Source organism: Erinaceus europaeus, chromosome 7 (assembly GCF_950295315.1).
Source record: "Erinaceus europaeus chromosome 7, mEriEur2.1, whole genome shotgun sequence".
In the NCBI taxonomy this organism is placed as follows: Eukaryota; Metazoa; Chordata; class Mammalia; order Eulipotyphla; family Erinaceidae; genus Erinaceus; species Erinaceus europaeus.
In genome coordinates this window covers 43,987,385-43,999,992 of record NC_080168.1, presented here as the reverse complement: position 1 = coordinate 43,999,992, position 12,608 = coordinate 43,987,385, and the positions used below count along the sequence as shown (strand labels likewise).

Genomic DNA, 12,608 nt, shown 5'->3' with positions numbered 1-12,608 from the left:
AGAATATAAGGGAAGAGTTAATATTGAAATTAATTCAATGGTATTCAGTAATCATTTAGTATATTAACTACAGACTACATGAATCTTTATTATTCATGGCATTATGCAAAAGAGGATTAAATCAATTCTAAATGGCTTGTTAAATCAAGTGATGTTTTGTTTTTCCCTTTTGTAGCCCTTGTTGTAGTTATTGTTGTTGTTGATGTCGTCATTGTTGGATAGGACAGAGAGAAATGGAGAGAGGAGGGGAAGAGAGAGGGGGAGAGAAAGATGGACACCTGCAGACCTGCTTCACCACTTGTGAAGTTACTCCCCTGCAGGTGTGATCCTTCCGCCTGTCCTTGCATGGCAGCATGTGCGCTTAACCCACTGCGCTACTGCGCTGATGCCCAACCCCTCAAGTGATCTTTTTAAAACTAGAATGATTTGTACAGTAACTAAAAAGATAGATCCATTCTTTGTACTATTCTTTACTTACATGTAATCTGGCTGCATCAACAGCATTTTCATATACATCATCTAGATAAATTGGGAAGACAGCTCGATGCCAGTATAAAAAACAACAGTCACACTGTGTTTGGATTCTACAATGTAAAGTAGTAATTAGTGGTACCAATACTAAATCCGCCTTCTCCCCCACCCCTGAATTACATTATATACTACTAGGGTAAAAATTCTCATTCCTTTTTTCATTCATGCATCACTTCAACTCATTTTAGTAAAGAGAAGCCACAAAATAGATATTTTTTAAACAGAACAAAGGTAATAAAATATCCCAGCACCTGGCATTGTCAAAATTCTGTACATATGCTTTAGTTTGAAAGCATTACTTAGAAAACAATCTAACATTTAAAAATAGAAAGTTAAAATAACTTTGTTGTCAACGTTTGGTGGGAGGGCTAGACTAAGAATATGTGCAAAGTTGCAGAGCAGAACCTTCTACAAGTCTCTGACAAGACAGTGTCATGCACACGAGCATGTTTAAGCCTGGCCCCACTAGGTGCCCCTCCCTCTCCCTCTGTCTCTGTTTCTATCTGAAAGAGTCAGCTCAGAGCAGTGAAGTCCTGGTTAACACAACAAAGAAAATCTCTAACCAAACACACCTCAGTGACAATTAACATACAAGTTTTGTCAAATGACAATTTCATACTTTATAGAACAGCAGAACAATCAGCACATATCTTATTATAACGTAAGCCTAGTCTTTTCTACAAGGATGAAAAGCAGATGTCAGGTATAGAATGTCAACCTTTCAGCTTCAAGACCTAGATATACACCAGGGCCCTATCTTATGGGCATATGTACATGTAACTGTAAGTTAGTGGAAAATATATACCCGAAAGCAAAAGTGCACAACAGTTTGCAGTGAGTCAAAAAATGAAGTAGAAAGACCTAAAAAGACACCATAAAGTACCTAATGAAACAGTTTCTACTTAGACCTAGAAACCCTCCTCACCTACCTCGTATTACATGTCCCTAAATCACTCCAAAGCTAACCTTGTCAAAGTAAAGACTACAAAAGCTGAATAAGGGCAAGAGACCAGCATACTTTAATGAGGACTCTTTAGTCACTATCAGGCCACCCTATCACCTGGGGCCCTACTCAGGGAGTCCTGAGATTCCCACACAAACATGATGGTCCTAGAACTCTAATAGATCCCGCTGTCACTGGTTATCTCCATCAGAAACAACAACAAAATGGGTCCTTTTGTGGGCCCCCATAGGACTTTACCCTCAGTGTGGAAAAATGGTAGGTACTCCCTGTTCCATTCTGCAAAGGAAGGTTGGACAACATACTATCCCCACCACCTGAGGAAGACGGGTCCTAAGATCAGTGCAGCCTGGAATGTTCCTAGCCATGACCACAGAATGGTAGCTCAGACCTACAGAGATGCAGAGGCTACATAGGCTCCTGTGCTGAGAATGGGCTCCTGGTCAAATCTATGGGGTTTAATTAACAATATTTATATACTTTTCCCATATTTGGGAGCTACTCTCTTCCTTGATCCAGCTTTCTAGTCCTTTTTCCAACCATCTCCCCAGACAATAACTTGGGTACACCTGCGTATTAGATGTCAGGCTCAGCAAAAACAAGTAAAGTCATGGATTATCTAAAATAAAGTCATTGGATTATCTAAAATAAACCTACTAGCTTTTTCCAAAACTGTGACCACAAATCTTCATCTGCAATATTCTTCTGTTCAGGTTCATGATTAGTCAACAATTTGCTCTGCTTTCTATCTTAACTCTTTTTCAGGCACCAGGTTCCAGATGCTACCATGATGCCAATCTGACTTAGCTGAGCAGATGATCCCACCAATGTGTCCTGGAGCCCCGCCTCCCCAGGCCCCTGCCCCACTAGGGAAAGAGAGAGAGAGGCTGGGAGTATGGATCCACCTGCCAATGCCCATGTCCAGCAGGGAAGCAATTACAGAAGCCAGCCCCCACAATAATGCTGGGTCCATACGCCCAGAGGGATAAATAGGAAAGCTATCAAGGGAGGGGATGGGATATGGAGTTCTGGTGGTGGGAACTGTATGGAATTGTACCCCTCTTATCCTATGGCCTTGTCAGTATTTCCAACTTATAAATAAAAATTAAAAAATAAATAAATAAAAAGCTAAATGCCAGCTTTTCAGAGCAACAAAAATATTAAGTTATAGGGGCCAGGTAGTGGCACACCTGGTTGAGCGTACATGTTAAATGCTCAAGGATCCGGGTTCGAGTCCCTGATCCCCACCTGCAGTGGCAAAGCTTTGCAAGTGGTGAAGCAGTGTTTGCAGGTGTCTGTCTCAGTCTCTCTCTCTTTCTCTCTCTCTCTCTCTCTCTCTCTATATATATATATATATATATATATATATATATATCCCTTTCTTCTCAATTTTTGGCTGTCTCTATCCAATAAATAAAGATAATTAAAATTTTTTTAATATTGTCATAAATACCATCATAAAATTAGTTTACTGTTTGTTTGGGAATCATAAGCCATAGTGTGTTTTCTCCTCAAATCACAAACTTACTGTCTATTCAGCGTAAACAATATACCTTTTAAATACCAATTTACCTTAAGTGACTGGCTACCAATAATGTAATTCAGATTCAACTCTAAAAACCACAGATGACTTTATGACCTAGATTTCCATGTTTCTCACAAACAGAGAAGCCTGTTATATTAAATTCCATTAGGAAGACCCACAGCAACAATCACAATATGCACCAAGGTCTGTCAGATGCTCTAAGAGCTACATCCCATTTTCTCATGTGAGTTCTCCCAGAAGCCATATCCTCACTGTGGAAGGAAAGATAAAGACATAGAATCCTTAGTCATTAGTCATAGTTGCATTTTGGTTACACTACAGGGATTAGAAAGCAACTACTGATCTAGCTGGGTTGTATTTCTTCTCTTGCTATGCTAAAATGAAACTTGGTGTTGCTGTTAGTCCTATCTTTTGAATACCTACCATGTATTCTTTTGAATACCACACATACACACACACACACACACACACACAAACACACCTTGACATACCTTTCTCTAAGTTCACTGATAAGATCCAGCTTTTTCATGACTACTTGAAGTGGAAAGAGTTCTTCATCTTTAAATGTTTTCTATCAGGAAAGGGAGAAAGGCAGAGGAGTGGTGGTCAAAGCTGAGACAAGTTTCTTGGTTCAACGACAAAGGAACTGTGCAGCCATAGAGCTGAGTTTAATTCCAGATAACAGCAAGACTCTCACCATTTGTGTGCCAACACTTAGTGCCAAAGAGACAATAAGTCGTCGCTGCTTCGTGCTTGGTCCATTGAGGGTGTTTTCAGCCAGAACTAGAGCAGAAAGCACATCAAGGCGCTGCTCACTATATTTTTTGTCAGAAATTACCCTTTTCTTAAAGATAAAAGAAAGCAGGAACTATTAGTTTTATCTCAAGGACAGTAACAGAGAATTAAGAAAATTTCTCAATTATCTTTTCTATGACTCGATTTGAAGGCTTACTCTTTCTTTATCCAGCTTATCATATATTGCCATCAGGGTTATTGCTGGGGCTCAGTGCCAGCACTATGAATCCACCATTCTCAGCAGCCATCTTTTCACCCTTTACTGACAGGACAGAGAGAAATCAAGAGGGGAGGGAGAGGCAGGAGGCAGAGAGGGAGAAATAAACATAGATACATGCAGACTTGCTTCACTGCTTGTGAAGCATCCCCCATGCAGAGGGCCTGAAACCGGATCTTTGTCAATGGTGGTATGTGTGCGCTTAAATGGGTGCACCACCACCTGGCACCCCAGTTACTTTTTTTGTCAGTGATTTGAGAGCTTAAATACTCTTCTTGTTGTATTTCTTCTGATAGTATGAGTTTTACTCCTCCAGCATTAACAGCACCATTAGGAACTGCAAATGTATTAGGTATGTTTTAAAATGTCTATTAACTGAAAGTCATTGCTGAAGAGATATGCATATTTTAAAACTGTATACAACAATTTTTATTGTTGCTTCACTGTTCCAGGCCAACAATTTCAGGTAGAGAGGACAGAAGTGGGGACAGAGAGAGTTGAAGAGGGGAAAAGACACCTCAGCACCAAAGCTTCCTCCAATGTGGTGGTAGATCTTAAAATTGTGTTGTGAAGAGATAACCCTGATTGCTCTAAGTAAAAAAATAACAAAACACTCAGAATGCTATGTTTGAAGGAATGGAATAAACAAGTTCAACTAAGAACATATAAAACAAGAAAGAACTAAAATGTTTTTTAAATATTTATTTATTTATTGTCCCTTTTGTTGCATTTTTTTTTTTTAGTTGTTGTAGTTATTACTGATGTCATTGTTGTTGGATAGGACAGAGAGAAATGGAGAGAGAAGACAGAGAGGGGGAGAGAAAGATATAGACACCTGCAGACCTGCTTTACCGCCTGTGAAATGACCCACACTGCAGGTGGGGATCCAGGGGATCGAACCAGGATCCTTATACTGGCTTTGCACCACCTGCACTTAGCCCACTGCGCTACCACCTGGCTCCCAGAACTAAAATTTTAAATCTAACTATGCTCAGCATCAGAGAAAGCTCTTAGAGCTACTGTGTCTCTCCCTGTCTGTCTCTCTGAATGAAAAAATTGGCTGGGGGAGTGAAATCAAGCATGTGCAAAGGCAAAGTTCTGATTCTGCAAAATAAATAAGTTAATTAACATAGTTGCTCATTTCACATTTTTTGTATGGTCATCAAAGAAAATATTTCCATTTTTTTTGTGTGTGTGTGTGCGCGCGCGAGATAATAGCATTCATTTCTGTGGATTGACTTTTTTCAGGTAGAAAGTAAGGGAGAATGAGTGAGGGAGGGGAGGATAGAGACAGACACATCAAAACCGTATCACCAATAAACAAACAAATAAAACTATGCTGAATACACAGTAACATTCATACCTTAGCCACAGAAATAGAATTGAGAGCCTGGTGTTGAAGGTGCTGTGTTATATGTGAAACTGAGTCAGCTACAATCATGCTTCTTCTGTAGAACATATGTTCTATTGCCTAAAAAGAATCACAGATGTAATTGTGAAAATCAATTTAGACAAATGAGACAAAAATATAGACTATCGTTATGACCTTGGGCTAGGTAAAGGATTTATAAATGAGACGCAAAATGCACTTCTTATACAAAGAATAAAGCTGGTAAATTCAACTATTTAAAATCAAGAATTTCTGATAATCAAAAACCCCACTAAAAACATATCAGAAGGTATCTGCCCCATACAATATTAGTATGCACAAATATAGTAAAGTCCCAAATGAAAGGTTTTACTGATAGCAAATAATCCAGCAGAAACTCAAACAAAATAAATGACTCTTTTTTTTTTCCACAAAGAAATCACAATAAATAATTGGAAAAACATTAACAATCAGGGGAACAAATATTAAAAAATATAAGCAGGGAGTCGGGTGGTATCGCAGCAGGCTAAGCGCATGTGGCACGAAGCACAAGGATCGGCATAAGGATGCCGGTTCCAGCCCCTGACTCCCCACCTGCAGGGGAGTCGCTTCGCAGGCAGTGAAGCAGGTCTGCAGGTGTCTCTCCCCCTGTCTTCCCCTCCTCTCTCCATTTCTCTCTGTCCTCTCTAACAACGTCAACATCAACAATGACTATAACAACAATTTATTAAAAGGACAACAAATGGGAAAATAAATAAATAAAAGAAAAAATATATATATAAGCAAAGTTACTATACTCACTAACCTGCCTCCTCCCCTCAAAATGAAGCCCAATAATAGCAATGTTGGCCAGGTGGAAGGCAGTAAGAGATCTAATATACTGTGGCAAGTCTATAACTGATATAACCAAAGTGTGCATTGATTGCTTAATGATGTTTCAGTCAACTATTGACTGCATATACAATGGCTGTGCCAACAGACTATATTCTAGCCTAGGTGTCAGGTACATACCTGCTTAAGCATGAACATGTGTTTCATCTCACCTGCGTTTCATAAAAAGTAAATGTAACTAGAAGCTATGGATGTGATCACCTGGTAGAGCATCAAACTTGTATCCCCAATGTTCAAGGTTTGATCCCTGGCACTGCCCCATGTACCAGGGTGGTGCTCTGGTATGACTTTCTGTCTCATGTGAAACCCCCCACCTTTTTTTTTTTTAAGTATAACTGATGTCATAAAGTAAAAAAAAGACTAACATTCCAAAGGCACAAACTCAAAATACTTCCCAAGCAAAACTAAAGATCATTACTAGCAGAAATTTACTAGCAAAAATTTTTAACTTCAATTTTCCCAAAAAGTGGGTCGGGTTTCCAAAAAATAAAGTTGGTCTTTTTATGTAGTCTGCTAATGAACCTTTTACCGTATTTCTAGATTATACAATTTCTTAATTCATTTGACCAGCATTTTATAATCTGCCTACATCACAAGATTACAGAATTTTTCTACATTACAGCAGGAAATGTGCTGACTACATCACATACATTTCAACACCTAAATAAAGGATAATGTCGCATGAGCATTTTTTTTTTTTGCATGAGCATTGTTTTAAACTCAGGCAATTATACTTAAAACTTTCATATACTTTACTAGTATTTAACCTTTTCATTTATTCTTTCAAATATACTAACTTCTAATATTAATATGCATATTCAAATAATAGTTCATATTATTTTTAATTAAATATTAGAAGACCATCCTAATTTATGCCAAGATCATTTTTCTATTATAATGGCAAGGCGAAATAATCTAAAACCTACCTTAAGAAGTTCAACAAGCCTACATAATGCTTTAACTGAAGTTTTGGTCATTGGCTTTTGCATGGACATGTAGAGATTCATTGTGGTTTTAATAATGGTACTAATACTATATGCATATAAGAAGCCCTAAAAAAATAGAATAAAACATTGATTATAATCACAAGGTTGCACTTCTCCAAATTTTAATCTCTATATAACAATAACAGTTCTTTAACTTGTCAACGTTTCTGAAGTTCATTTTAAAGTAACTCTGAAGATTTTAAAACGTTTTCCCCTCACACAATATCACTACACATGGTGGTGAAGTTTCAAAGCAACCCTTGAAAGTTTATGTACTCTCCATATACCAAGAGTTTAATACTGATGAAATTACAGTGTTAGAATGATAACTAAGAATCTTTCTGTCAAAAAAAAAAAAAGGGGGGTCGGGCGGTGGCGCAGTGGGTTAAGCGCATGTGGCAAAGCGCAGGGACCGACGTAAGGATCCCGGTTCGAGCCCCCGGCTCCCCACCTGCAGGGGAGTCGCTTCACAGGCGGTGAAGCAGGTCTGCAGGTGTCTATCTTTCTCTCCCCTTCTCTGTCTTCCCCTCCTCTCTCCATTTCTCTCTGTCCTATCCAACAACGTCAACAAGGGCAATAATAATAGCCACAACGAAGCTACAACAAGGGCAACAAAAGGGGGAAAAAAATGGCCTCCAGGAGCGGTGGATTCATGGTGCAGGCACCGAGCCCAGCAATAACCCTGGAGAAGGAAAAAAAAAAAAAAAAAGAATTCAGAGAAATTATCTGGATATCAGGAAGATAGCTATCCAGACTTGTCTTTCTTATCTGTTAACCAAGAGGTTAAAGATTGCTATCAGCTGCAGCTTAAGACAAGAATTTAGGGCTCTAAGACTCTAGGATTGAAAAATGAGGAGAAAGAGCTGCCCTCTAGCCAAAAAAAAAAAAAAAAGGTATTTCTCAGTTGCCAGGCAAATCCTTACTGCCCCCTCCCTACACTGGTACTAATTGAAATTTCTTTCCTTCCAGCTCATTAAGGAAAGTTTCTCTCCTACCTTTCAATTCATAAAGCACACAGGTCTTGTGAAGTTATTTTTTTTTTTAAGTTAAATGCTAGTAATCTTAGGGAAACAGCATGGAATAAGAGAGTAAAAAATTGGATATTACCTTTCAAGTATTATTTTCATTTCAACCAATGAAAGACACAGGAAACACAAATGTGATGATAGAAATTCTCTGAGTTTATCAAGAATGAAAAAAAAAAGCAACATCTTAGAGGTGAACCTAAACTATGCTATTATGGACACATACAAGGAGCTAGAGTAGACACTACAGGCCAATGATTTTCATCCACTTTCTCTTTGTACATGAGAGAAAGTGTTCATCATCAGTGAAACAGTGTAACAGTGAAAGGATTCTATATATCTTAAGGCAATTATGTCCCATGTGTTGAAGGAAGTAAGATACAATATTATTTCAAAGAACAAAAATATTTTTTAAAAAAGTAAAATATTAAAGAATTCTATAGTTAGGTTTAACAGTAAATTTGACACAGCTCAAAAGAGAGTAAGAAAAGAAAAAGAACAGAATAGAAATAGTACTTGAAAAGCTAATGGATGAGAACTTTCCACAAATTCCAAAAGCTATAAAAATGCTACAGAATAACAGTCACAAAAAAAAAACAAAACACTCCTACATGTATGAAAGTTATTCTGCTAACAAAAAAAGTAAATCTCAGAAGCAATATGAACTAAATATAAACAACAAACCTAACAACTGACTACTCAACAAAGAAAACCAGAAGATAGTAAAATCATACCTTTAAAATTTAGGATAGAGGGAGTCAGGCGGTAGTGCAGCAGGTTAAGCGCAGGTGGCACAAAGCACAAGGACCAGCATAAGGATCCTGGTTCGAGACCCCAGCTCCCCACCTGCAGGGGAGTCACTTCACAAGCAGTGAAGCAGATCTGCAGGTGTCTATCTTTCTCTCCCCCCCTCTGTCTTCCCCTCCTCTCTCCATTTCTCTCTGTCCTATCCAACAATGACATTAATAACAACAATAATAACTACAACAATAAAACAAGGGCAACAAAAGGGAAAAATAAATAAATATAAAAAATAAAAAATAATTAAAAAAAAAAACTAGGATGGAGGTGGGGTTAAATAACATAAAGATTATGCAAAGAGACTCTCATACCTGAGCCTTCAATGTCTCAGGTTCAACCTTGCTCCTCCAACCCACCACTATCATAAGCTAGAGTTGGTAAAAATAAATATTTAGGGCAAAAGAATATTGCCACCCTAGAAACTCCTATGTAGCTAAAATGCCTTAAAAAATGCAGTTGAGTGGTCTGGGAGCTGGCGCAGTGGATGGGCACTGGACTCTCAAGCATGAGGTCCTGAGTTCAGTACCCAGCAGCACATATACGAGGGTGATGTCTGGTTCTCTCTCTCTCTCCTCCTCCTATGTTTCTCATTAATAAATAAATAAAATATTTTTAAAATGCAGTTGAAATAAAGACATATTCAGAGAAAAATTGTTAACTTACTAACAGAAGGTCATTGTACATGAAACAGTTAATACATATTCCGTAAGTGGAAAGATAAAAGCTCACAGAAGCAGAAAGGGTGAAAAGCAACAGGATGGACAAATATGTGGGTTAATCAAAATGAACAGACTACAAAAATAACAGCTATGACACTGTCCTGTGAGTGTTAAAAATTATTCACATATATATATATATATATGTGGACATATATATATACACACATATATATGGAAAGAGTCAAAATATACAACAGCAATGCGAAACATGAATATAAGATAAATAGAATTCAAGTGGTTTAGGCTTCTTAAACTGTTTGAAAAGTAGTAAAACTACTAATTTATGTTGGAATTGAATGAGTAAATGATACAACTGAAAATCTCCAGAGTAATTACTTAAAAAAAAAAGTTGCAAAGAGACTGTCATGCCTAAGGCTCCGAAGTCCCAGGTTCTACCCCCCCACCACCATAGCTGAGTAGTGCTCTGGTTTTTTTTTTTTTTTTTTTTTAAAGTAAAATAACGTAGAATAAACAAAAATAAAATAATAAAATTTAAAGTAGACAGCAACTAATCAAGTAATTTTTAAGTCAAATTTTCTCAATTATGACACATTTAACAGTTCATGATAAACATGACCTTTCAAAAAGTCAAACATGCAAATAAAATGTCTCTAAAGACTGAGAACTACGGTAGTTATCCTTGAGAGGGTGAGGGACACAAAACTTTGGTGTTAAGTGCTGGATGGAATCACATGCTGTAATCTTATACAATCTTGTAGTTACTATTAATCACAAATCAAAAAATGGCTTCATTGAAAAACAAAACGAAGCAAACAATGTTGAAATCCACTACCATAGGAGATTCTAATCCAATTCTTAGTAACCGGCAGAATATACAGACCAACGCATTAACAAATATGACCTATTGGGCATATACAGAATACTACCACAAATGTAGATTATACATTCAAGTACATGTGAAATGTTTACCAAAGACAACCATAAGCAGAGACATAAAGCAAATTTCAAAATACTAAAAGTATCTTAAACTTGCTGGGAATTAACAGTGAAAAGGTAACTCAAAAATTTTCCATATATGAAAATTGTGAAATGTTTCAATAATCCACAAATCAAATCATAATAAAAACTTGAAAATATTTTGAACCAAAGGACAGTGAAAATAACATGACTACAGACAGATCTAAAAACAAACAAACAAAAAAAAGTCATGCTTTGAAAGGATCATTGATTTTAAATACATTTACAAAAATCTAAGTCATACAAATGCCAACATAAAACCACCCCAATTTTGGGGGCCTGGCAGTAGCACACTGGGTTAAACACACAGTTCAAAGTGCAACGGAGTTCCAGTGGTGCAATCAGATAGCTCGCGGTACTTACACAGTTCAAAGTGCAAGGGTCCCGGTGTGAGCCCCCAACTCCCTACCTGCAGGGGGTTCGCTTCAAAAGCAGTGAAGCAAGTTTGCAAGTGTCTATTTCTCTCCCCCTCTGTCTTCCCCTCCTCTCTCAATTTCTCTCTATCCTATCCAACAACAATAGCAACAATAACAACAACGGCATCAAAATGGGAAAAATTAGCCTCCAAGAACAGTGGATTCTAGTGCAGGCACCGAACCCCAGAGATAGCAAAAAAGCAAAGAAAACCAATTTTAAAATGAAAACCAGAAGCATATCCTATTCATTTTTTTTCCTCAAGTATAACTTTTGTAAATTGATTTAACAAAGAAATTACTCCTAACTAAAACATTCTTAGTGAGAAGATTTAATTACCTGTATGAAAACATTACATCTATTAGTGAGATCTTCAGCAAATTTATCCATTCTCTGCTCTTTGGATAAAATAGATTCCATTTTCATCATCCATGAACTCACAAAGACGTAGTAAGACTGTACATCTCTAAGAAAGCAAAACATTGCAGTTACTCAGTACAGGAAAGAAGACTGATTTCCACTTGTTCATACTGCTTGGGAAAAAATATTTCCTTGCAGAAGTTATTTCATTCTTCTGATATTAGCAGTAAACAAAATAGACAAAATTCCTGTGCCTTCTAGAAAAAAGAGCTATATAATAATAATAAATTAATACTTTAATGAAATGTCTTATGACATACACTATGAAAAAAATGCAGCAGGCTAAAGGAATAAGGGCTGTGGTAGCAGTAACAATTGTTGTATCTTCTTTTTTAAGAGAGACAGAGAGAAAGTGAGAGCGAGGTATACAGAGAGAGATAGGGAAAGAGACCAGAGTTACTGCTCAGATCTGGCTTATGATGATGCCAGAGATTGAACCTGGGAGCCTCAAGCATCAAAGTTTTTTGTAGAACCATTATGCTGTCTCCCCAGTCTAGCAGGAACAATTTCAAATATACTGATCAAAGTAGGCTCATTTATAAAAATTACATTGAGCTAAGATTTGAAGACAATAAAAAAAACATGCTTCTAGATACTAAAATGACATCTACCTTTTAGTTATTTTTACTAAGCCTAACCCCTATCTCTCCATCTTATTGAAATTCATCTCTGTGTTATTTAAGCCTGAGCACTGGTAAGCTCTGGCTTATGGTGGTGCAAGGATTGAACCTGAGGCCTCAGAATCTCAGGCAAGTCCTTTTACATAGACATTATGCCCTCACCCTGATCCTTGCTGAAATTCATCTCTTAACTTCCCAACTTACCTATATTTCTGAAAGCTATTAGAGCTTAAAATCTCTGTGAGTAGTCCTGCCTGAATTAATTTGTCATTTTCCTCACTTTAATAACAGGATTTTAGTTACACAAGAACTCAGGTTCTCAAACAATCCAGACA

The 12,608-nt window shown here is 37.3% G+C and overlaps 1 protein-coding gene across 1 annotated transcript in view; it reads right to left on the bottom strand.

Annotated features, from left to right (window-relative positions):
- The window catches only part of WASHC4 (WASH complex subunit 4), a 59,894-nt gene that overhangs the window by 25,914 nt on the left and 21,372 nt on the right, over positions 1-12,608 (bottom strand). Inside the window, exons 14-19 of the mRNA XM_007533031.3 lie at positions 11,573-11,699; positions 7,237-7,362; positions 5,414-5,521; positions 3,736-3,882; positions 3,530-3,609; positions 479-584 (exon numbers count right to left, since the gene is read on the bottom strand). Coding sequence (XP_007533093.1) covers positions 479-584; positions 3,530-3,609; positions 3,736-3,882; positions 5,414-5,521; positions 7,237-7,362; positions 11,573-11,699 — 694 coding nt within the window. The remainder of the gene's footprint in view (positions 1-478; positions 585-3,529; positions 3,610-3,735; positions 3,883-5,413; positions 5,522-7,236; positions 7,363-11,572; positions 11,700-12,608) is intronic.